At 38.1% G+C, this 26,965-nt stretch overlaps 1 protein-coding gene across 2 annotated transcripts in view; it reads left to right on the forward strand.

Annotated features, from left to right (window-relative positions):
* The window catches only part of LOC149164049 (DNA-directed RNA polymerase D subunit 2b-like), a 285,673-nt gene that overhangs the window by 18,571 nt on the left and 240,137 nt on the right, over nt 1-26,965 (forward strand). For both annotated transcript variants that reach the window (XM_089431941.1, XM_089431942.1), the window contains one exon: nt 18,018-18,911. In XM_089431941.1, the coding sequence (XP_089288067.1) occupies nt 18,132-18,911 (780 nt within the window). In that variant the 5' untranslated portion in view covers nt 18,018-18,131. The remainder of the gene's footprint in view (nt 1-18,017; nt 18,912-26,965) is intronic.

Genomic DNA, 26,965 nt, shown 5'->3' on the forward strand with positions numbered 1-26,965 from the left:
TCTTATCAATCTTCTCATCAGTTCATTACCTTGTCCACCATCACTAACATCTTCTAGTTTCTATCTACACCTTTAGCACCTGGACTTTTCATTAGTTTCCTGTTTGGGTGGCGATTCCTCTTATTCCTCCATTTACAAAAGATTATACTAGAAGAAATCCTGGTAGCTTTCTTAACCCCGCTCTCAAAGCTCGGTTAAACAAATTACGTTCTAGTAAGCATTCATTTTTTCTTAGACAGGAAGCCCTCCCTGATATCCACTTGCTTTTCCCTGACCTGGGGGTAGAATTTTTTCTCTTCCTGGATCTCGACTAACTTTTCGGTCTTTTCCTTTTGGATTGTAGAGTTAGATTCATGTTCAAGTGTCGACTCCACTTGCATTTTTTGCAAGAATTTCTGCTTGAAGCTCCCTTCTTGTAGACTTCTTGTTTTCCTTGAACAAGGATCTCTCTCTGACATCCATTAGCTCCTTTTACCCTTGAGTAAATCATCATGGATGATTTGTTCGCCTCTTGTCATTTTACTAACATTTAAGGTTATCCTCATGACCTGCTAGAGACAGCTTTTGATGATTTATTTGTGTTTCAAGGTAATAATGTAATTATTGCTAATAATCATATCAAGAAATTTAGCCTTTGTATGAATAAGTGGTGCAACTCTACATGTTATAATCATGAAGACATCAAGATGCGACTTCTTGTCCTTTCTTTGGAAGATGATGCTATGGATTGGTTTCATGACTTTCCTAATAATTCTTTTGATTCTCTGCAAGCTATTGTTAGTGCCCTAAAAAATAGATACGGGGCTCAAATAGATCAATAGATCTGCATTGTGCCATTTACAATATAAAAAGGGATACAAGTGAGACAATGCATGAATTCAACAAAAGGTTTAATGATGCTATTAAAGGATTATCTCAGGATTATAAACCTCCAGACAAGTCTCTTTTGTCCCATTATATGGATGCATTTGATGCTGACTCTTCTTATGAGTTAAGGTGCGGGAAACCTGTTGATGTAAGCACTGCTCAAACCTTAGCTCAAAATTTAGAAAAGGACATAAAAGAATCTTGAGAGTCTGAGATTCGAGAGAGAGAAATTGAGAAAAGACAATTAATTAGGTTAAAGAATTAACACAAATCGTTAAAAGTAAGCAAGATAAGCATATAAATCAAGTCACTGCTATGAAGAATCACCTAATTAATATGGAGAAGTCTCAAGAGAATGAGCTGCAAAATAATAATGATCAATCTTGGCCATACTGCAGACATTGTGAAAGTTTTCATGATGAATCTACTTGTGCTATTGCAAGAAGAATCTTCGATAGTGGAAAGGCGGGGACTAGTAACCAAATTAATCATTTTGATGATGAAATGGAAAGTGATAAGCATCGTATCGAGGAGTTAGCTCAAATGATTAAAGCCATAGAAGTTAATCATTCTAATCAGATGTCCATCATGAGAGAATAATACACGCCAACAATAAAGAATCAAGCTCAAGTAATTTAGAGCATGGAACTTAATCATGCAAAACTAGTTACTGATCATGCTAAGGAGATGAGTGCAATGGAAAAAAGGTTACAGACAATGGAGGTTACTCAGGAGTCAGTATAATTAGATGATCACCTTTTAGAACATGATGGATACCATGGAGGAAAATCATGCCAAGGAAATCAATGCTATGAAGAATTAACATTCTAATCAAATGAATGCCATGGGAATGAACAAATCACTCTCCAGAATAAGCCACATATAATGGAAAAGACACTGATTTTGGAGCTCCATCTTAGACCGAAGGATGCAGGGGACAATCATGAGCCCCCTAGTCCATTGAAGTGATTCCCATCTAGAAGTGGCATAGTTGGAAAAGAGACTGAGGAAGATTAGGCTATTATGGTCAATCATAACACTTGTGGGACTTGTTACCCACCATTTTGTGGGTGATATCCTTAGGAGAATTTTTTTCTCCAAGATGGTCCTCAATTGACAACCAATAGCCCTTTGCAACCACCAACTAGCTCATTGTGCCTTTTCTTTCCCACCTGAGCTAGCCATGTGGTCCCTTGCCCATTTGCCATGATCGTATGTTTGAAGGTGGGCCTCCCGAACCTAAAGGTATGCCTTATCATGTGGTAATTGAGTATTGTGGTTTGCTTATCATGGACACTTCTGGGTATGGATTAATGGGGGAATTTGGCGGAAAGAATGGGTTAGGTCTGTGCCCTTGTCCCCTAGACCCCTTTGGATATTAACCTTGCATTCTAGTCTTGTGGGATCTCTTTTACTGACCATTTGGCTTTAGGGATGGTATATCATGGGAAATCTGATTTTAGTTGCGTGGTCCCGCTCCCTTAGCCGCTTATATTACCCCCTTTCCACTCATTATTACCCCATTCATCATCTCTCCCACTTGGGTCCACATTCCTCCACTGGGTCCACATAGGGTTGGCTCGCCCCTTCCCCTTGCCCACACCTTGGGTCATGACCTGGAATGATGCCTGGAGGTTGATGCAGCTAAAAAGAAAGATAATAGCATATTTCGCCACATTTAACAGGGAAATGTACCACAAAATGCAAAAGATGGCCGAGACAAACACATTTAGCACATGGGAAAAAGGCAATACTTGAGCTCTACCCCATCATCATGGCCATCACCCTAGTTCCTACAGGTTCTATGAGCCTCCTTTATCATATAGGAATCCACGATTGTCCCAACCCTTGGTGGGCAATGAACTAGCCCACCTTAAAGGGGGGTATTCACTGCTATATCTTCTGCATCATGCACTTACCCCTTTAGCCTCGAGCAGTTAATAAAAGAAAATCATAAAAAGGCAAAAGGCATATAAAGAAGGGTGGAAAAATCAAGGTTGGGGCAGCTCATGTACCATGATCGCTCCCTCCTGTACATTATAAACCCAAGTGTGGGTTTCCCTTTTATTAGCTACTGTTGTACCCCAGCATGTGGCCCATGGCTGCCCCTTCCCCAATCCCTACTTCATTCACCTATCTGTCACATGCCAACACCTTTTGAAGGTGGTACCTTGAATATATTACCCCCTTTAGAAGTAGAAACCACCTAATAAGATACTTGGTTAACCCCATTTGGAGTTTAAGAGACATTGGCACATCCTGAAGCCCATTATGGAAGTGTAGGCCATTATGAAGTCTCCACTTGTGGTCCATGATTGGTAATTTCATTTACTCAATTTCTCTAATGACTTGTTGTATTGGAAGGCTAGGGGACGCATTGGATCTTATGCAGGATTGTAGATGGTCTCCATCTTGGGTTTGGTCTCCTTATACGGGGTCTTATTCCTCCTGAGGGCTACATTGGCACATGTAGGGTGTGCGTCGGTAGCCATGGGCCTCCACAGTGGTAGACAACACTACATGGATCCCCGAGGATGGTCAAAGATGCTCGAGATACTCCCATTGGACGAGGAAGATGCACCTGGTTCATTTTTGCCTAGTTGGCCCCACAGATGTATCATGCACTTGGTAGTTGATCTAGGACTTGTAGGACGATGTGGCATCCCCTACATCATCATCAGAGCCCTTGCAAATGATCTACAAGCATCTTCAATTCATTTTGGAGACCCATGAGGTTATTGATGTGCCCCCACACCCATTGGGAGCACCACAGGTTTATTGTTTGGAGAACAAGGGGCCAACCCTTTGTCCATCACTTTTGAGGGTTCTACTCTTCATTATGGTACCCATGGACCTCATTAGGCCTCTTAGAGGGCTCTACGACATGCACAGATTATTATTTGACCTCTTGAGAGGCTTATTCTTTCATTTATGAGCTAGTTTGGTGGGATTGTCACCAAAAGTTAGATTATTAGAACATTATTTTATTTTTGGGGCTTATGTAGGCCAAGGAGGCTAATTCAAACTCCTCTTTAGTGTATAAATACAAGTGAGATGAGTCCATTATCTCATCATAACTTTGGATTGAATCTTTTCTCTCTTGAGAATTTCGCAACTTTAGTAGAGGATGAATTGGAGCTTTATGGATGAATTTTGATGTGTGGATATTGATCTATCTCATCTTGGAACTTCTCTTTTGTCAATTGTGGATGGTTGGATTTATTCTGTTACATGTAAGTACATGCTTTTAATGTTATTCTTGTTTTACTTTGTTATATACATTGGACTAGGATTTTCGCTATTTTTAGGGCTAATTGCTGCATGCATTCACTGCTTAAAATTGTGAAATTTTGTCTCTATTATAGCATTTCTCAATGTATGGGCCATGTAATGTGAGCAAAATATCCTAGGGGTAATCCTATCAATGAATTGACCTTTATAAGCCATCTCCTTTCCACATCGAAGTATAAATGCTGCAAGATTGCTTCTCTTTGACCTAGAAGGCTAGCGAAGTATTCTTGAGGCCTCCTTGACCAAGAACCAAAGACCCTTACTCATATTCATCATAGACCCCATTCTCCCAAGACTAAGGCATTGATCTACCAAGAGGTGGTCACCTAAAATCACATTTATTTTTCACCTTTTCCCAAGTCTAGCCAAGTTGGGTCACCTAGGGCATCATTTTCCCGACAAACTATCCCTCCAAAAAGTTTGATCTCCTAGGGTCTCCTGCGCTGGTGTCTTCTCAAGGACATTGCCAATTTTGAAGCCATTCCCATGGTGGAGTTGGGAGAAAAGCCAAGCCCTAGCTCTGAGATCAAACTTTGCCCTAGCATCCCCAAGGCTAGTAGCTTACAGAATCAATTCATCACCTTGAAGTGAAAATTCTTCTTTGATAATTTACCCCTCCTTGTCTAGGGTAAGAACATCATTAGTTGCCATACTCTTTCCTCTTGCATTAGATTGGTTCCACTTGGTCCCATGTGGTCTTGTTCCTTCGAAAAAACAATTCTTCAAGAACCATCTGGGATACCAATTTCAACAAGGATTTTAGGAATTGGGAAACTCCTTCACAAGTCATATCCCATAAACCTAGCCCTCAAATCCTCCCTTCCTTTCCCTAGAAGACATTGTACCTTGCAAGCAAGCTCCATCCTTCAAGATCTTCTGGGAAAGGGATTATTTGGGTGACTCCATAATATACCAGGTCTCCTTCCATCGGTGAAAGTCCATAAATAGAAGGGAGCCTTAGCTTATGTGACAATGGGCTAAGTCTCCATTTGTTGCTCTTGGCCTAGCATTTGCCCTTTATGAATTCCCTTTAGGTCCCCTGCTAGTTTGAGTGGTAACAAGACTTATGTGTCACCTTTGACAGAATATATTCAAAATAAGATCGGGCATGCCTCAAATACTTGAAATTTTACCTCCGACCATCAAGGCAAAAAGTCTACACTAGCCTCATCATCAACATCACAGCCTGTCGAAAGCAAAAGTAAAAAATAAGAAGAGAAGATGGAAGAGGTTTGATGCATCTGATGGCCAAGAACAACTCGATATTTGGATAAATCAAAGTTCTAGCATATTTAGAATCCAGTGTGTCACATCAGAGAAGCAACCCATGGACTTGCCTGAAAGTCAGCAGATGCTTAGTATGCACTACGTTGAAGAAATCTAATGCCATAGGGCATCTTTCTATGGTATCTCAAACATCCATACTGAATGCCCAAAACAAACAAAGCATAAGCACCCAGTTGTAAAATGATCAAACTATCTTTTGAATAATAGCCTACCTTCATCCAAGTGTTAATGCTAAAGGGGTGAGAGGCTCTTGGTTGATGCAAGCGATAGAGGCAGATGGAATAACATCATCTAATGGTGGATGGAAGGGGTTGTTCGCTGTTTAGCTGACCGACCGGTAATCAAATATAGGAGAAAAACTTCCTCCTATGGTGTTACCCATTTTGGTGGGTAACAGGAACCATAAGGGAAAATTCATGAGAGGTTGATTCATTGCCTTTGGAACTAACACCTATCTAATGGAAAATATTGTTGAAAGTTACGTTTGAATTGGTTTGAGCTAGTTCGTTGGCCAACATTATATTTTTCTTATCGTTAGCTCTATTACAATGTAACGGTAAGAAAATAGATTTCATTTTATTAAAGCCAACATATTAGAAAATGTTGATTGTCTAACCTATCATAGATTGTTCATTTGTACCTCATATCATAATCTTGGTGGAGAATTAGAAAATGTTGATTGTATAAACTCTCATAGTTTGTTCATTTGCAACATAGTTTTTAGGGCCTGCAGCCTACGCACAACAACCTCCAAGCTTACGACCTGCACAAAACAGAGAACCCACAAAACTAGCCTTTCCTACTTAGTTGAAGTGCCTCCTAACTTGCAGCCAAACAGAAGGTCTCTTCTTCCCTTACACGAGTTTCTTCTTCACTCCTTTGCTGCCCTTGTATTGCACTCTTGGATGATAAAATGATCCTCAACTCACCTCCTTTTTATACACTAAAGGAGGGCTCCAACGAATTGCATAAGTGTGGGCTCCAACGTGCCTTTTGGCACTTCACCAACTCAAGCCTACATGACTTGAGTGTCACAAAAAACCCCACAACACTAAAAAATTCATATCTCATTAAGGACAACTCGGATTTCGATAATTCTCTATGTGTTGGATTCTTCTCATAGTCCTATGTTATCTTGATCCATGGTTTTGCCCCAAACATCAACGGGTGCAAAACCCCAACCTTGGGTTACAAGCCCAAAATGCCCTATTGTGGCACTCCAACCTCCAAACCTCGAACCCTAGGGCTTGGAGTACCTCTCAAGATATTAGAAATCAACATAATCCAAGGACCAAGAAATGCCAAGCTTTTACATCACAACATCTGAACTTGTGGCAAGGCCATACCTCCAACAAGCTTCAACTCGCTCACAATTTTACATGGTCAACAATACATACATAGGGACAACAATACATACTCAACAATATTAATGATGAATACTTGTAATACTTTCTACCTTTTAATATCAATCCCCAAGGCCATACCTCTGTTTTGTATCACTCATTGGACACCCACACTAAACTGAGCGTACTATCAATGAACATCTGAGCAGGAATTGAACTATGTGAACAAGAATTACGTCATGAGAGCAGGAAGCCTTCAAATGACACAAGATCACTGCTCTCTTTGACATCATTGCATCTCTTCAACTGTGGCTTACAAGCAACTGGTTCGTATTACACAATGACCAACACAAGAAGGTTCCTTTAACACGCTTTGCCATGAATGACAACTTCGACAACAATGGATGCCTACCAAAAGAAGAAATTTTGTGGCAAATACACTCCTCTTGATGTCTAGGCTCTTAATTGCCAAAAATATTCTTTACGTAGGGATTTGTTGAATGGTGTTGTCATTGATATCAACCGTGGGGTTTGACTTTGACTAAACACCAATGATTGATGACAAACAGTTAATGAACGCTCTTATATTTGTTTGGATTACATCAAGTTGGAAGCTCCACTGTTCAATGGCTGGAAACCTTAAGTTCTAGTTTTGGGTTCCCGGGATTGAGGATATAACCCGAACTTGTCGAAGGTTTTTATAATAAATCATTGAGTTTTCCTTGGAGATCCTCGACATTAGATTCTCCTCGTCAAGATGTTTACAGTGGTATGTGGCACACCTTGAGAGGCCTCCCGGTTTAAGAGATATTTACGTTTGAAGTTGAACATCCCAATAAATGGGTCAAAACCCCATGACGTGGTGATATTGTTCCTTCACTTTGGTCAAGTCAAAGGTCAAAGCGAAATTGAATAAGTTTAATATCATGGTCAAAGGATAATTAAAATAAAAATTGAAATTAAAACTAAAAGAAAAGGGAAACATTATTAAAATTAAATATTAATTATAACTTTATTATTTTAATTTTATTCTACTTAAAGGTTTTAAATTTTAATGAATTTCCTAAAACCCTCCGACATCTAATTTTATGAAGAACTCCAACATTCATTTTAGGGAGCCCCTTTTAGGTCTATAAAAATGAGATGTTATACCTTGACTCGAAAAAAAAAAACTTCATTGCACGATCTTAGATATGTACCTCTTAAATTTCTCGACCTATTGAGGCAAAATATTCAGACCCTTGAGGAAAATAGTGAAGAAATCTCAGTGAGCTAGGGTTTGTTTATCACATCTTTGCGTGGTTTCTTGAAGGTTCGTTCTTGTTGAAGGGTATTGCAAAGAGAGCAAAGGTATCGTTGATTAAAGGAACGATAACAAGCTCACAAATTACCACCTTACAACATTCGGTCTTTAAGTAAAGTCAGTTTTAAAGAAAGTCTGAATCTGCTTCCAATGTCTATCTCAACCCTATTACTAATACCTTCGGACTTGTGGTAAAATAAGAACAATATTGCAATTTTTCCGTTGGCTTTAAAATTCAGCTAGTAACTTTTCTTTTGCAAAAGTTTTCATTACCATTAGTTATCTGGTTTGTGTTGTCTTTGTTTGGGGGTTTTGTTGTAATTTTTGTTGGGCTCTAGGATTCGTCTTTCATCCTTTTTGTTGCAGAGCATACATTATTTTGGATCAAAGTTAGTCATTCCCTGTGAAATTCTGGTTGGAATTCACTTGAAGTTAGAGTGCAGGAGTAGGTCTTGTTGTAGCTTTTCAGCGCTCTTTTAGGGCAAAAATTATAGATTGAATTCAAGTCTCATTTGTATTGCAATTTTGTTTTTGGTTTTGGATTTGCTTGGCTATTCTCTTATTGCAAATAGAAGACCTCATATTTGGCCTCATTAGGGCACCTTTCTCTGTTGTAGTCTGAGATTGGGTCTCTAGGTCAGTACCTCTATACACCAAAAATAGAAGTAGGGCTTGTTTCAGACTTAGGGCACAACTTATAGGAATTGGACTTGAAGCTTTAGGTTAAAAATTTAAGGAACATCAAACAACAAGTGTCTGGTCATTTCTAGGTCACTTATCGTATAATCGTTGCACTATATCTTGATATCGTTTGGACCTAAAATAAGAGGAACACACAGACATATAGACTTGAAAGTGACATATGTAAAGACACCTTTGCCAAGAGGTCCCCTTGTTTTAGCTCAAAGCGTTACAGTTCAAGGCATATCTTGTAGTTATACTCAATAATTGGAGTCATCTTTGCAAGTCAAAAGGCAACAACATTAAGTAAAAGCATCATGATGTTATAAACAAAACAAAGGATTGCCATTTCATATTCAATCACAATGAGAATTTAAAAATTTACACTGTTCATGACGAAGGGTTTTCATCATTTACAGTAACACTAACAGTGACAAGTAGCAATATATCTTGAGAAAGGTTTTTGTAGAAGGTGACAAATTTTCCTAGTAACAATGATTTATGACTCTTTACCTTGATATAACTATCCGTGTTCCTTGATGACTATAACAGTGATCTTGAGACTTGATTTATGCAAGATAGTGATAGTACACTAATAGAAGCAGTGAAAAGGTTTCATCTTTATATAGTGAGAAGCATAGGAACTTGAAGTGATCTATTACATAGTATGCAACAATCTTTGATGATTTTGATAGTGACATGATTTCGTTGATAATGACCTTATGATAGTAGCAGTATATGGACAAGGCTCTCATTGTCTTATCTTCAGATTGCAACAACTAGATAAGGACATTGACATGACAATTTCAATGTGTCAGTGACATGCTTTATATTACATGAGAACAATAAGTGATGACACATTAGTGACATTACACAACATCGAGACATTGATTATATGAGCAACTATAAGACATATGCTAGCAACCTTCCTTGGGCAGAGTTTGAGAGCATTACAAGCAAGTCATAGGGATGACCTAAGGCACCTTGGATTGTGCCATCATCGTACATTAGTGCCTGATATTTATAGCAGCATTAACAACTTGGCACAGTGATTGGGTTGACTGCCCCATGAGCCTTTAAGCACATATTCATTCGTGAGCCATAGTACAATGACATTGACCTATACGAGCCTGAATACAGGATTGATTGATACAAAGATCGGATTGTCGTTTATTATAGGGGGTGATTTGATGTGGTTTTGGTACAACCAAGATTGATAGTACAACTGATGCAAAATCAGATTGTCAGTTTGATGTGTAGATTGAGCAGTGGTTGGATTGGCATTGTGATTGAGCAGATGTTGGTTCAGTGAATAGTGGTTGAAGTACGATAGTGCAGTGGTCAAATGATGCACTGTTGAGCAGTGTGGCTGCTAGGACTTGTCAGTGATATTCTTACTGAGCAGAGCAACATAATCTTTATTACAATTTTCTTATATTGATGAAGAGCACAATGGGATATAGTACAACTTTCTTATATTTATTAAGAGCACAATGGGATATAGTACAACTGAAACGTGGTCCGCCAACTCTTTAGGGTGGTAGGGTGGTGCTGTTGGAAAATCCATATAGGTGGGAGTTAAAGCGATTTTCCTCTTCATGACATTAACTTGTGATATTTTCATTATTAGTATTTGATCTCTTGGTTATCTTTTCTTATCATCAAGATTAATGCCAAGCAACAAATAAAAGAGAACACAAGATATAGGCACGCTGCTCGGGCAAAACCCCCCTCGAGGGGGAAACTAGTCACAAAATTCTTCATTCATTAGATTCAAGATAAGACAACCATGACCCTTCCAAACTAGTCTAGACTCCCTCCAGCAAGTCATCCTTCCTTCACTGTGATTGCAATGAATACTTGTCATTGTATTTGCACTGTGACATCATCCTGATCACTGTCATAACACCGAGATCTCCTTACTTTTATTCCACCGAAACCTCATCATTGTCATGACATGAGATCTTATCTCTGTGGAGACACCAAGACCTTTATTGTGATGGCACCGAAATCTTCTCCTGAGAAAGCACCGAAACCTTCTTCTTGATATTTCACCGAGAGGAGATAACACCAAGACTGTTCTTGTGAGATTTATAGAAATCTTCATTGAAGTGAGCATCTCTGTGATGTATTTGAACTCCTATCTTGTAGTAGTACCAAAACACTACCTCTGAAATATATCTGAACTTGCTTGTTTGCGATTTATGCGAAGTCCATGCTCCTTTATATAGTTGATTCCTATTGAAATTAGGCCAACACGATTATATGAAGATATGCGTGCTTATATTAGGCCGACATGAATATATTGAGGGAAGCCGACTTGAAGACTTTGATGAAGAGGCCGAGTAATGACATTTTACTAAAGAGGATAACTTGATGGAGTAGTCTTTGACCACACAATAAATGAATTTGATAACAACCTAAAGCCTACAACGGAGGCTTGACCTATAATTGACTTAAGAATGAAACTCATGCTTTAACAAGGCAATTCAATAAAATTCTTTTCACTTTCTTTTGACAAATATATTACAATTGACTAAAATACAATAATGAAGACTAAACCTAGTTACATTTTCCAATAGGTGCAAGGCAGGTGATTGGAGGCACCTTCAGGTTGGAGCCTGAGAACATTTCAGGGCGGTAGGGTGGTGCTAAGGCAGGTTGGAGCCTACAGAGGGTGTTGGAGCGTCTGTCCAGTTGTGGCTGGTACACAGGATTTTGGAGTATCCGCTAGGTTGGAGCTTGATATCTATGGCGTTGGAGTGTCCTCCCAGTTGCAGTTGGTAAACAGGGTGTTGGAGCATCCTACGGGTTGGAGCCTCCTTTAGTTGGAGTTGAAAACTTGATGTAGTTATTCTTTTGAAGAAGATGACAAATATTAAGAAGCGTTCGGTGGTTTTTGACCCGGAGGGGGTTTTCCACCTAAAATCTCTGTCTCCATTGTCTTGATTATTGTGCATTGTTGAATGGCGTTGTTTATTGTTTGATACTGGTTAATGTTAAATACTGTTGAAGATTAACTAATGCTCTGAAAAGATTAATAAATTGCTAATTGCTTAGAAACATTGATTCCCCCCCCCCAATATTTCGAACATGATTCACACCAAGCACTAGTTAGTGAGCTTGGCCTCAACGAGGCCGAATTAAAGAGAGAAGAGTTCATGGATAAGAAATGTGTTTGATGACCAACAAAATGTATCTATCCCTTAATTCTTGGGAGTATGGAGTCTATGATTTGATAGGACAGACAAAAAGTCTCCGAGGGCGAAATTGTGATGCCTTAGAACCAAAATTCAAGTAACTATCTATGCAATGGATAATGGAATTTTAGTGGGAGAGCTAGTAAAAGATCACGGCTAGGATATTTATTCACATGTTATTCATGATTAATGCATGCAATAGTGACATCTAGATAGCATTCAATAAAGTTTCAACAAATTAGGGCATAAATAACAAACCCTAGATTCAACATATTGCATGCATTAGACATATAGCAAATAGATATTCAATAGGTACACTAACAAGATAACATGCAAATAGAATCCATCCATTTAATGAGAAGAATAGCTCCAAAGAACAAATCAACTCCAAATGTCAAAATGCATCGATAGATCCAAATTCTCCATAAGAAAAGTAGGCCAAATTATCTCAAGAGGTCAAATCACACAAGTTGTGATGATCATTTGCTACATTGAAAGTCTCCTCTACTTATATGAGGAGTTCGAAATTCGAATGCCTAATTTAGCCTAATACCTCTCAAAACAGTGAAATAATGCTACAACCACAAGCTAGGTCACAAGCCGACCTAGTAGCCCAGACACAAACTCATAAATCTGGCCACACGTGTCATCCGTAAGGTTGATCTATGGGATTGAGAGATCGGAAATTCCACAGTCTGCATTTTTAAGTCTACGTTTCGAGTCTAGAACAAGACTCATCTTCAGGACTGAATCTACAAAGAAGAGAAAAGATGGAGATTATAAATATGAGATGCAACGCAGTTAGGGTTTGGGAGCTGACCAGTCAAAGGATTTTTTTTATTTAATTAGAATTTTTATTTTAATTTATTCTTTGACTTTAGAAGTATATGTTTTTGTTTTCACTTCTTTTATGACTTCTAGTATAGAATTAATTTTTCACTATAATAATTATTTGAATTTTAATTTTTATAAACTAATGTATTAGATTATGTTACTATATTTTAATATAGATCTTATTAATACCAATATTTTAATATAAATCTTATTAGTGCCATATTTTAATATAAATCTTATTCATGCCTATTTTAAGTATATGACGTTTTTTTAGTTAGAATAGAAGTATGATTTTAATAAACTAATGTATTAATGTATAAGCTTTATGTTCATGTTTTTTAATATAAATTTTATTCATACCTAATTTAAGAGATCATTTTATTAGAAGATATAAGTAATATTAATTATGCATATGATATTAGTAATTATTATTAATGCACGTAAGACCAGCCACCACATTTGCCTTGAAGACACTAAGGTCATTGCCAATGAAAAACATCATTTTAAACGTAAAATTCCCCCCTAGGCCCCTGAAATCATCAAACACCCTCACAACCTCAATAGGGATGGAGGCTTAGAAATTAGCAAAAATTGGATTTCCCTTCTCTCCCGCGATACCAAGGAATAAAGATGTTTTCCCCTTTCTTATCATCCTTACCACTCTTTATCAACCCCTCTTATCCTCCCCTTGCCCCTCCCCCCAATCTCTCCCGTGAATGTTTTATCACATTTTCCCTCTTCTTCTCAATTTCGCTATCACCCTCTCATACTTCACCCAAGTGAAAATTTTATTAACTTGTCCCCTTATTCACCCTTTTGCTGGGATTCCATTCATTTGCCCCTCCCTTCTTTGGCTTTAACCCTTTGTTACCCTAGTAATATTAATAATAATAATTACTAATATCATATTCATAATTAATATTACTTATATCTTCTAATAACATGATCTCTTAAATTAGGTATGAATAAAATTTATATTAAAATACATTAACATAAAGCTAATACATTAATACATTAGTTTATTAAAATCATACTTCTATTCTAACTAAAAAAGTCATATACTTAAAATAGGTATGAATAAGATTTATATTAAAATATGGTATTAATAAGATTTATATTAAAATATTGGTATCAATAAGATCTATATTAAAATATAATAACATAATCTAATACATTAGTTTATAAAAATCAAAATTCAAATAATTGTTATAGTGAAAAATTAATTCTATACTAAAAGTCATAAAAGAACTATAATTAAATTAAAATAAAACTTATTAATTAAGTGTGAAAACAAAAACATATACTTCTAAAGTCAAAGAATAAATTAAAATAAAACTGCTAATCAAATAAAATTTTTCCTTTGATTGGTCGACTCCCCAACCCTAACTGCATTGCATCTCATATTTATAACCTCCATATTTTCTCTTCTTTGTAGATTCAATCTTGAAGATGAGTCTTGTTCTAGACTCGAAACATAGAATTAAAAATGCAGACTGTGGTATTTTTGATCTCTCAATCCCAAAAATTGCACCACAGAAATCTCCAAACTACTAAGGTTGATCTCGCTATTGTCATTCATGCGTAGCTTACTTTAGTGCATGCGTTCATGGTTAAGGGTGCCAAGTGAAGTGTAGAAGCCCTCTAAAATGATGATGTGAAGGTTTGTTGGTGGGAAAAGTTCCCTAAGGCAAGGGTTGAAAACCTCAACAGAGCAAGATAAAACAATCAACAAAGAACACTCAATCAAGCATGCCAAACATTTGAATTATCAAAGTTGGACTTAGAGACATACCGAGGGTCCTACGTTTGAAGATGTTCCTGTAGGGTCCAAACCCTCTGCTTCCTCCAAGATGTGTAGACCTGCAAATCAATCACAAAAGCATATACATAATATATAATTCAACGTGCATGCATAAGAATATGTTAGATCATCATATATAACAATTTAGACTATCATTCATAAGATGACAACATATATCGTGAACAATACATAAACTTTTTTATTGATTAGGAATAGTAAGTACAAGATAGATACAACCTAATCCAGGCCAAAGGCACTGACAAAGCCTTCCTCCACGTCCGTCCAGCCCGAGACACGAACACAACCTCTCTAGTAGATGCAAGAAGATGCTAGATAAGGAGGTTAAGCATCTCTGTAAAGGAAACCAGGTTTTCCTACAGATTGGGAGTGTAGGAGGCACGGGAAAAGAAGACTTGATATTGGGGGAAATCGAGTATAATGTCGATATATCTCTTCTCTTGTCAATTAGGCCTACCTAAGGGGTGTATATATACCACCTCAAATTGGTTGTTTCAGTTAGGACACAGGCTCCTATAGGTGGGCTCTCGGTAAAACCTGTAAACCTTGCCCGAAAAATAGAATTTTATTTTATTTTTTCATATTTAAAAATGTATACGCGGGTATAGTGTTCTGGGACCCACATATGTACACGTTTTTGTGTGGGCAGAGTCGCGTATGGAATTTGAAATATAGTTTTTTAGTATAAAGTCAAGTCTGCATGGGTAAAGGTATTGCCCAGGGCCATAAACGAGCACCGGTTCTACAAGAGTGTTGAATGATGATAGGTTGGCCTTCACATTTCAGTGAATCTCTCTTTATGGGCCCCAAATTGCATCTTGGGGGTCAAAATGTGGTGTTATGGGTCTCTGGGTGGTCAAAATGCCTCTCTTTGCTCCAATGTTGTGGGCTTTCAAGGTGGTTCTATCCCTCCCATGTCTCAAAGGGTGAGACCATCCTCCTTTAGGCCCTAAATCAATTACCATCCCTCTAATAGTGTTAAGTTGGCTGGGATATGCTGGGTCCAGGTGCATCATCCCATAAAAGTCATCAATGTAGGGCAAGGTACTGGAAGGTTGTGGGTGCTTGAGGTGCCTATGATGCTTTGCTCTTGCTTGGAGTTCCATGGCTCTCAATGCCTCACCTGTGGGTGTGAATATGCTCCTTCGGAAGACCGGGGCCCCAGTTAAGTTTCCCAAGCCATGACTGTGGAACCACTTGACAATTACACACAATATCCAATGCTAGCAACTACATCATTAGGTACATTTAATCATTTTTCATCTAAGTGAACCAAGCTTGAAAGTAATGGGCAATTTGACATTTCAAATAAGGCTCCCCTTCTAAAATAAAGGCTTTGAACTCACAATGGTGTTACCTCCCTAGGTAGGAGTGGTTAATAGAGCACCCTATTAGGTGTTTCCAACGCCCAAGGGCAAGCGGCATGTCCTTTCTCCACCCTTCAATTGATAGGTGTTGTGTGAATAATGATGGAACAAAGGGGACAAGAATTCATGGCCAAGTGCCATGGTCAAAGGGACCAACAATGATGGGCTCCTCATCCTGAGTGTATAGATGTGGGGAGGGAGCAATAGTGGAAGCATGAATTACTAACTTGGCCTTTGTTTTTCAAGCCCCTCTTGATTTTTCTTTGTATTACTACTTGTAGCTCAAAGGGATAGGGCTTGCTTTGTAGCGATTATTGCCCCCTAATGATGAGGCAACTCATTGACCATCAGGGGTTGGGACATGCAAGGATTCCTTCTCATAATATGAAGAGCAACATTTGCTTATGAACTGGGTCATGGCCATAATGAGTGAGGTAGAATTCATGCCCAAGTGCCATGGTCAAAGGGACCAACAATGATGGGCTCCTCATCCTGAGTGTATGGATGTGGGGAGGGAGCAATTGTGGAAGCATGAGTTACTAACTTGGCCTTTGTTTTTCGACCCCTCTTGATTTTTCTTTGTATTACTACTTGTAGCTCAAAGGGCTAGGGCTTGCTTTGTAGCGGTTATTGCCCCCTAATGATAAGGCAACTCATTGACCATCAGGGGTTGGGACATGCAAGGATTCCTTCTCATAATATGAAGAGCAACATGTGCTCATGAACTGGGTCATGGCCATAATGAGTGAGGTAGAGCTCATGCTAGGCTCTTGCCCACATGTTAATGTGTATGTCTTGACCATATTTTTCATTTTGTTTTTTGTTTTTTGTTTTTTCTTGTGGGCATCATATGCTTTTTCTGGTTCTTTTAGCTGCATAAACCTTGTAGGGCAAAGTTTCCGGTCCTACCCAAGTATGAGGATGTATGGTGCCAAATCCCAAAGAACCAATGGTTAGGTGAATCTGAATGTGGGGTTTATAATCTAAGATGGAAATTGGTTAGTATGGAATAGGGAGAGATGAGACTACGCTATCTCAATCGGGGTTTCCCAAGTAGTGCCCCTCCTATACCCATTGGGGCATTAGGGGAGGTCCCATTGGACTAGGATGAAAGATTAACCACCCATTTAAGGTGAAGGAAAAAGATCACGGTCAAAACCCGCCTTCCTTCCAGGTTACCCAATAATCCATGTCAAACGCCCAAATACAAACAAGCATAAGCACGCGAATGCAAAATGAATAAAGATTCTTTTGATTGGAAGCCCACATTCCAACATGTGCTCTTGCCAGATAGGCGAGGAAACATGTAACTGATACAGGTGGCGGAGATATGAATGGCATATCATAATCAGCTAGTAGTGGCTGTCAGGGGCTGTTGGCTGGTGGAAGAGATGATGGGAGAAAAAATTCTCCTATGGGGTCACCCATTTTTGGTGGGTAGCAGACACGACCATGATATTATAATTGAATGCTTTTCTGAAATCATTTCAGGTAGCGGGAAGAGCCAGAGTTATTAATGAAACGTACAAGTGCAAAATGTGAATTCAGATGAAATACAGTCCTACAAGTTTGCCGTCCAATATTTGTTGAAAGTTAGTTCTCAGAGCGTAGCTCTTAGTTTTGAATCCTGTATTGTGTTGGTTTTAGAGGAGTACTTCATAACAACTTGGTTGTCTAGTAGTGGCTTTTCAATGAAAAAACCCCAAATATGACACCGACTGCTTACCATAGAGTGTAGGAAAAATGTTGAAGTATTCAGTTAAGGGAAATAGTTACATGACAACCACACTAATGAAGAACTTCAAAATTTATCTCATGAGAAAAACATTAAAGCATGTGCTCAAATGGATATAAGCACTTGGGAAGTTCCATTCACGAGAAAACTTAGTTCAAGATCTTTTTTGTATTGCATGATATGTTGATTTTGATATTGATGAGGTCCTGCCTGTCATTTGGATTTCTTTTTCTTGTTCTCTTACCTGTTGGAATTTATATGCAGTGATCTGTGTTATTATTTTTGTGCAGTTAACAGCTTCCTATTGTACTGGTATGGTGACCGCAAATCTCTCCAAACAATGAAAACATCACACATGCTTCACAGTGCATGATATGATTTCAGGGTAAGATTACACAGGTGAAATGAGTTTTGCAGTTGCAGCTGAAGACAAGGATATGGATGAAATGGATAATGTAGAAGAAGTTGGAAGTTCTACTAGAAAGATAGATGTCATTGATATTCTAGATGAAACAGATGATAGTGCTAGTGAGGATGATGTAGTATTTGTTGTGGAGGAAAAATTGGATGACTCTGCAACCCAGATGGATATATCAGAGGTTAGAGACAGCCGTTCTATTGAGCAGGATGTGACTATTGCAGAGGCAATGGATGGCCGACGAAGCAATTTGAATGTAGCAAATGTTGCTAACAAAACAAATGAACCTGCAAGTACCATGAATATGGATATTGCAGATGAAATGCAAGGATTGGAAAGCAGCATGAATGTAGTTACCATTGAAGAAGAAATAGAAGGTTGCACCTGGGAAGATGACGAGTACGATATTCAAAATGAACCTTCTGAACAGGAATTAAACACCTTCTGTATAGATGCTTCCAAAGCATTTTTTAATGAATGGGGATTGATTAGTCATCAACTAAATTCATTCAATGACTTTATTAGTAATGGGTTGCAAAGAATGTTTGATGATCTAGGGGAGTTTGAAATAGAGCCTGATTATAACCCACAAAAAAGAACACAAGATGGGTTATGGTATCATGCACGCATTTCTTTTGGCAAGGTCACAGTGGAGCAACCTTCCTACTGCACCAAGGAAGGAAAGAAACTGAAACTGAAACCTGCAGAGGCTCGGTTGCGGAACATGACATATTCATCCCCTGTCCATGTAGAGATGAGAACAAAGGTATGCAATTTCTCTTGGGAATTGAATGGGTTTCAACAAACTCAAGTTTGATACAATTTTTGGCATCTAAAATTAACATGCTTTTCTCTTACTTTGGGCTTTGAGAATATTTTCTCGTTTATATAGATAGTATTGTTTAAATATATATATATATATATATATATATATATATATATATATATGGGGATATTTGTTGTATTGTAATTTGCTTGCTTGGAATGATGCAGTCAACAGTAATCTCAAACCATAAGAATGCATGCTGTCTGGTGCTGTTCCATTTTATTTTAAAGTAATATCTACTCTGGAAATTCAGATAATGGCACTTATGTTTTGTTCTGAATATCTACTTTGGAGTACAATGCCAAGTAGTTTCTTTGCAATCTGGATCTTGCATTTAATTTTAGGTGTGAAACCATGAATGCTATCAAAGAATTTGTGGTCGTGATAATAAATAACAATGGGGTTTGGATGGCAGCCTCTGGGATGATATAAATAACAGTGCATATTATGAAATCCATCACATTATATTCGTGTCATTACCTTTTGATGCAGCAACTGGAATCATGGATCAAGTTAAAAATATTTGCGTAGCTGCTCAATGCAGTTCCAGAATTCTTGGAATGGAAAATTGAGCATAAACATTATTTTCATAATACAGTCACACGTGTTCTGTGGCAAATCCAGGAAAGGTTATGTTGTGGTAATAACTTTCACAAAATGTGCACTGGGACTTGGGTAGCGATTTTTTTTTTTGTTCTTCTTTGTTTAATTATGTTTCTTTGGTTATTCTATGTTAATTTTAGATATTTGCATCGAGTATTGGTTTTATTATGAACTGGGTGTGACAGGTTACTTCATTTGAAAATTCGTATGTTTTTATCTTTTAGGAAATTGATACTTCTTTTAGTCGAAACATTAGCCATCTTACTGCAAAATCTAGCACCCTCGTGCAAAGTCTCAGGAAACAATCTACATGGAGAGAAACAATGGTAGAGTTACAATTGTCACCTCAATGACTACTTCCCTTGTTCTTGTGGCTGGTAGATCTGAGAGGTCATTAACCCAATTGGACTCAGGTTAAATATCCCGTAAGGGTTCTACCACAAGAGTCATGCAAAGACAAGTACACAACGATTAGGGTTTTGGGTGATTTAAGAGATAATTTTCAAGAGAGCGTATTCAAAGGACCCTATGCTAAATCTGGAGGGCTTACTATGACCAGAAGAGGAGGCTCAAATAAGTTCCCAAATGCATGCAATCAAGAAATTATAGTTTGCTGTTATAAACCAGAGTTCTAATAAAAAATTTACAACATGCAAAAATATTTTATAATAGTAATAAGAAAATAGCTCTAGAATTAATGATAAACAAGTGGAAAATTAGTGCTTATTGTTGGACACCTAATCCTAAATGGGTTAGTGTGGAAGCTGAATAGACTAAGTAGTCCAAGAGACCTTGGGATGTGAAACCCAACGGTCACAACAATGTACTATAAATGTATATCAGTTGTTAATAAAAATTGTATTGCATGTTTTATCTTTCATATTTTTTGGTTGCCCATGTATGTTTAACATGGTATCAGAGCGGGCAATTGCTGGTCCTGCTCCAATTTGAGCCACTTGTTTTGTGGTCTCTATATATATGTCAGTTCTGCGTTACCTGACCTCTGACTTTGCCTTATTCCCCTCAGACCTAAGATAACCTGCCTCTGCTAGCGCTGTCCTTTGTCTTTCTTAACTAATCCACTGAACATTGTCCCTCTGTCTGCGTTTTTTCAGTGAATTGGTATGCGTTTAACATTTTTTACCCAGTAACTCATGCATTCTCTGCCCTATTCCTCTGCCCTTTGTTGGTGCGTTGAAGGCTGATGCATTGATGCATTGAATAGCATTGAATACGTTTGAATATTAATGTTGTGCGTTGAACTAGCCTGACATGCTGATAATTGAATGCTGGTATGAGCACTGTTTGAACGCTGCAAATCATAGCACTGTCTTTTCCAGTTTTAGCACTGAGGCTGACACGCCACCATCGATGAAGGTCCAGCTTCTGGTATGCGTTGTTGAATGGTATGCGTATGATTCAAGTTTGAATGCGTTATGGTTCGAAGTTGAATGCGTTTGGTAACGCTGTCTAGTGGTAACGTTGTGAGTGGTATCGACGTTTGGTTTATTGAATGAGTTTGTATCAGAATCTGTATATGCGTTTATTCCATATGCCTGTGCGTTTGAATGGATTGAATATTAACGTTTGAATCATTTGAACGCTGTGGGTTTATACATATGCCCATCCGAATTTGTCTTTGTATTGAACCAGTGTTGCGGGGGAGCGCCCCCCCCCCCCCTCGCTCCCGCTCCCGAAATCGCTCCCTAAAAAAATTTTCGCTCCCTGCCTTTTCGGGAGCGTTTTGCCTTTTTTGCATTTTTTTTTTTGTAGTAATGTTCGAAATGCAATTTTTTTTGAAAGAAACAAATAGTTTTTGAGTGGGGCAACTTAATGATCAAGTCTAGGCCCTAGTATTGATATGCTATTCATGGTAATGTTAAATTCTTAAAGTAAAAGTGACATTTTCTTTAATTTTCATTTTCATCCTTTTACTTAAATTTTTAACATTACCATGAAATGACTCAGGATGTTTGAGAGTGGTTTCGTCCTCATTGGATTTCATATGGAGAAAGTAGAATTTTAGATTTCATTCAAAATCCAGCAGACTTATCAGTTTTTCAGGATTTCAGGATTGGGGGATTGCAATGTTTCCATTGAATTTTGTCATGTATTAGGGTATGGAACTCATATTTAATCAAGAGTACCAATCCCTCTATGTACCTTGATGTTAGTGACATTGGTTGTCGAACTCCTCTATCATGACCCTTCTAAAAATGTACGCATCACTCAAACAAAATCTTGACTTGACATGCTATGCTTTTTCTATCTTATGTTAATGCTTAGAGGGTGATATTAATGACAAAGATCCCTATACAGATACAAAGGTAATGACAAAGATACCTCTGGATATTAATGCTTGGAGGGTGATATTAATGACAAAGATCCTGATTTTGCAACAAGACTAAAAAATTAGACATTTCTCGTGGTGGCAAGAGGCCCAAGCATAAGAAATAGATAATAGATTTACTTCTCTTCTCTAGTTTCTAGTAGCTTTAATAACTATTGACTCTTTCATATTTATTATGATATTTTTTTAAACAATATATGACAATTTAAGTTTGAAGTTGGCAATTATAACTCATTAGTAATGAATTATGAATATGATGCTTCATGAAAGTTGAAAGTTGTTTCATTTCGTTTCATTTTATAACATTTCATTTCATGTTAGATATTATTTGTTGTAATGTTTACACTTAGCTTACAAGTACAACTTTGGTGATCAATGATGATAAATGTTATATATTGAATTTTGAAAGCTTGAAACTTTAAGATTGATGAATCATGAGACTCAATATGTTGTATGTTACTATGTTACTAACTTGCGGATGTGGTTGATGAAGATTATAACTTCTAGATGATTGTTGTTATATGGTTCAATCTATGCTTTTTTATGTTTTTTATATCTAATTCATCATTCTACATGTTTTTGTTGACATATATGTATCAAAAATTAAAAAATATAAAAAATATATATATTTTTAAAAAATCGCTCCGGGATTCGCTCCCAAACCGGGAGCTTCTGAAAATCGTCGCTCCCGCTCCCGCTCCCCGCTCCCCGCTCCCGCTCCCGCTCCCAAGTAACATTGTATTGAACTACAGTGGTATTGCGTGGGGTATACACAAAGACTCAGCTGTGTGGGAACGCTCCCGATAATTCGAGCCGGAAAGGTTTATCAATAGTTCGGTAGACGTGCCCGGGCATGTGGGTAGCCATGCGAATGCTTCTGCTTACTGTGGGAAGACTGTTGCAGAGTTTCGATTGGAGCATTCCGGAAGTAATTGAAGGAGTTGATATGAACGAGGGTCGTGCCCTTTCGCCGCATAGAGCTGTGCTGTTGGAGGCAGCCATCAGGCCCCATCTTCCTCACCATCTGTATTGAGTCATTGCCCCCTCTGATCTGATCTGTGACGTTAATGAATTGAGAAACAGAGGTACGTTGTTCTCACATCACTAAATTTGATCTTTGGGGTTAGCTACCATTTCGGCTGATCGTCCAGACTCGTATTGTTAGTGTAGGAGCCGTCCTTTCCCAAACCGTCCGATTTGGCTGCGGACCTATGTTCTGTCGATTCTCTATCCTCCTTCAAGTACTCCTTTAGTTGAAGTTCAGTCAGGTTGATGGCGTGATTCTCGCAGAGTACTAATCACAATTTCAGGGATGGAGCTATAGTGAATGATCATTTCAGGTGTTGTTTAGACCTGTTTGAAAAAGAGAAACTGCTGGGGAAACTTATTGGTTACATGTAGTAATTTACTGTCACAAACTTATGGTGCACAACTAACTATTGCGCTGTTGCAAGAGGATTCGATACATTGCACTCCAGATTCTTGCCAATATATGTTTCATTTGATGCCTACGCCAGCAGGAAGCTACTATGTTTTTAATGATATATTCTGGCTAAATTATGCATAACTATGTTGATTAGTCTACTTTGGGGAATAAGTTTTTTGGATGGCAGTTTGATAAACAGCAGGATTAGGTTTGGAAGAATTTTTGGTTGAAAGTTCTACTAGAATGGATGGATTATGGATTCTTTTTGTCATTGTAATGGGCGAACACGTTTTTCATCAGTGATGATATTGTGAAGGTTGTAAACTGAATGGAACTTGTCTTTAGTTACATTGATTAAATTTACCAGGGGACGTTATTTATGATTATTCTCAGGTATTACCATTAAAAAAAAAAAGGAGAAAAGTGATAACGTCCATGGGCTTCTTTATGGCTGATCTTTAAAGACGAAGAACCCTTCAAATTGATCTTATTGCACTAAGCCGAGTATCTGATTGCTGCTCATGATAGCGCTAAGGGCTACTAAACTTTGATTCCTTGAATCCTTGCGGTCTTTATTCCAGACTTTTATACTTGAGAGATGACATTGAGATTAATTTGTATAAGGTATTTTCTGTGGTTGTTTGGGAAAAGTTCCAGTTAAAAAAGGTCGTGTTTCCACGTGTGTAAATTGTTGGTTGAGAATCTTTCTAGTTGAGTCTAATCAATAGTGCAGAAAGGGGCTAATTCCCTTTAGTCTCTTTGTTGTACGAATCACCCTTGTTGTGCGTCGAAGGTTCCAACTGTTGTGTTCACACCAATATTCAATCCAAGTTCCAAGCAAGTTTGCAGTTGCTGTTGCCCCAGTTGTGGTATTAAAACTCATTATAGTGCATTCGACTGCTGCATAAAGAGTTTGGTGGGCTGATTGTAATATTTTATGTTGCACACTGATCATTTGCTGACATTTATAAAGGATATTGCTGTGTACTGTGAGTGGATATTACTTTTTTGCATTGAGTAGTAGTTGTGATCAGTTTTTAAGGTGTAAATCAGACATTGAAGAAAAAATGGCCAGAATCAACATAGGATCTCTCTCTGAAATTCAGACATGTCTACAAAATGCATAGGAAAAAATCGAATTTTTGCAGCTTGAATCTGAACTATAGCAAGAAGAATTAAAACAGAGGAGTCGTTCTGAACATGTTTCTGTTCAGAACACTGAGACTGCAACCCATCAGAAGCAAGTCAGTAATGTTACAGTTGATTCAGATTTAGTACCCAATAAAGTAGCAGCTGTACATGCAGATGCAGAAACTCAATCTGCACTTCCCAAGCCCATCGTCAGACCTTGGGAACAACTTGTCCACAACAAGCACAGAATTGGTCTTGGATATGACAAGGACTTGTCCTTTCATATTCCAGACTACTCAAAGCCCATTCAGTTTCAGAGTGCTGGATTCATTCATGACAGTTCACCTCCACCTGTTCCAGACTCTGCCCCTCTTCCACAGCAATAACAACAACAACAGATCGTGAAATGCCAACACTGTGACCGAGTTGGCCATATGAAAGATCACTGTTTTGATATTCATCCATGTAAGCACTGTCATAAAACTAGCTATTCTTCACACAGATGCTTCAAAAACAAACGTCTTGCAAGAACAAAGATTCATCTTGGATGGATCGCTTCTTGGCAGTGGGCATCAACAGCCAAGAAGATATTCCAAACACATGTCAGAACTTGTTCCAGAGTATTGAACAATCTTGCAGTTGAGTTTTCTCCATCATCTCACCTTGTATCTAACAGGGGGGGAAATGATGGTCTTCTACAAGCTTCAAAGCCACATCAAGCGAGCCTGAGCCACAACCTACCACACAAGTTTCAGAGTTGTAGCCAGAGACAAAGATGCTCGTGAACATGCCTTCAGTTGGCAATCTAGGACACTTCCTCTAGTAGAAGACTTCAGCTTCTTGCCAGTTTTGGAAGAATTCCAGGAACAAAAACTGAGAACACTTCCTCTAGCAGAAGACTCCAGCTTCTTCCCAGTTTTGGAAGAGTTCCAGGAATTGCATTAAGCATTCCAGAGTTGTTGGTTATCCATAAACCATCACAGGTTGAGACTTCCCTTTTCAGGTTGAAGTTCTCCCTTTTATGCGGGTGAGACCTCCCTTTATTGGTTGAAGGTTTCCCTCTTTAAAACAATAGGAGCACTTCCTCTAGCAGAAGACTTCACTTTCTTGCCAGTTTTGGAAGAGTTCCGGGAACTGCACTAAGCGTTCCAGTGTTGGTGGTCATCCTTAAACCACCGCCCTTTATACCAACATTTCATAGAGCACATTCAGCCTAGTGCTGCCATGCATATTTGCACATTTTGTATTACAGCTCTCTTCTTGGATTCATACATAACCCTTCGGATTAAGGGGGGGAATGTTGGACACCTAATCCTAAATGGGTTAGTGTGGAAGCTGAATAGACTAAGTAGTCCAAGAGACCTTGGGATGTGAAACCCAACGGTCACAACAATGTACTATAAATGTATATCAGTTGTTAATAAAAATTGTATTGCATGTTTTATCTTTCATATTTTCTGGTTGCCCATGTATGTTTAACACTTATCAATGAGTAAACAAGAGAATATATTACAACAATTGTCAATGGATGAAGACATATAACAACAATGCAAGCCCTAGACGTCAGCCCTAATTATTGTTGAAAAATGTATGTAAAATGATATTTTCACTTTTCCAGTGAATGGATGCAAGTCTTCACCCTAGGACAATATGGTCAAAGGCAAATAATGCTGAATAATGAAGATTTTGTTGTAATCTAACCCTAATTCCCCAAAAGACATAAAATGTGAAAATTTAGGGTTTTAGTTTATTTGTTTATAGAATTGGCACAAGAGATAAGATTGTTGCATTTCTCAATCAAGGGCTAATGGAGTCTAGGAGTGAGTAAATCTATGGAAGAGGGTTGATGAAAGTGATTTCAAGGAGAATATGGAAGACAAACTTTTGTTCCTTAATCCCATAAAACCTTGCGTCCCATCTTTTTTGGAGATTGAAAGTAGGAGGAAGCTAAACCTAGGTTTTTGAATAGAAACTTGATGAAGATCTAATGGAAGGAGATTTTTGAGCTATAAAACATTAACAAAATTTTGGTGAAAATTTCATCAAACTCTTGACTCGTCAACAAGTACAAGATGGAAGAAGACAACCTACATCCAAGAGAGAGAACCATCCAACAAAATACCCTCCCCAAAAGATTTCACCCAGCTAGTGCTCCATAGCACACGAGAGATTAGGCTAGCTTGTGCATATTCATCTCCAAGTGTGATAATGAATCTAGAAGATTTGATTTCCCTTTATTGATACGAGGGCAACCAAGTCGAATGCTCTCAATTTTAGCCTAAAATCCCTAAAATAATATTAAATTGTGATTACAAGTTGGATATGTCACATACTAACCCCCAAAGATAGGCAAGTCGATCATAAAACATAAAAAAAATGCCTCAAACAGTCCACACCTGTGAGTTGAATTTTCTTCAAGTGTGACATCATCCTGCAAAAATGTCTCTACGTAAAAGTGCAACATATGGCTTCAAGGGTGCATCT

This window comes from Pinus tabuliformis, chromosome 5_1, assembly GCF_031772625.1.
Source record: "Pinus tabuliformis cultivar Carrire ecotype Pingquan chromosome 5_1, CPIR1, whole genome shotgun sequence".
NCBI classification, from domain to species: domain Eukaryota; kingdom Viridiplantae; phylum Streptophyta; class Pinopsida; order Pinales; family Pinaceae; genus Pinus; species Pinus tabuliformis.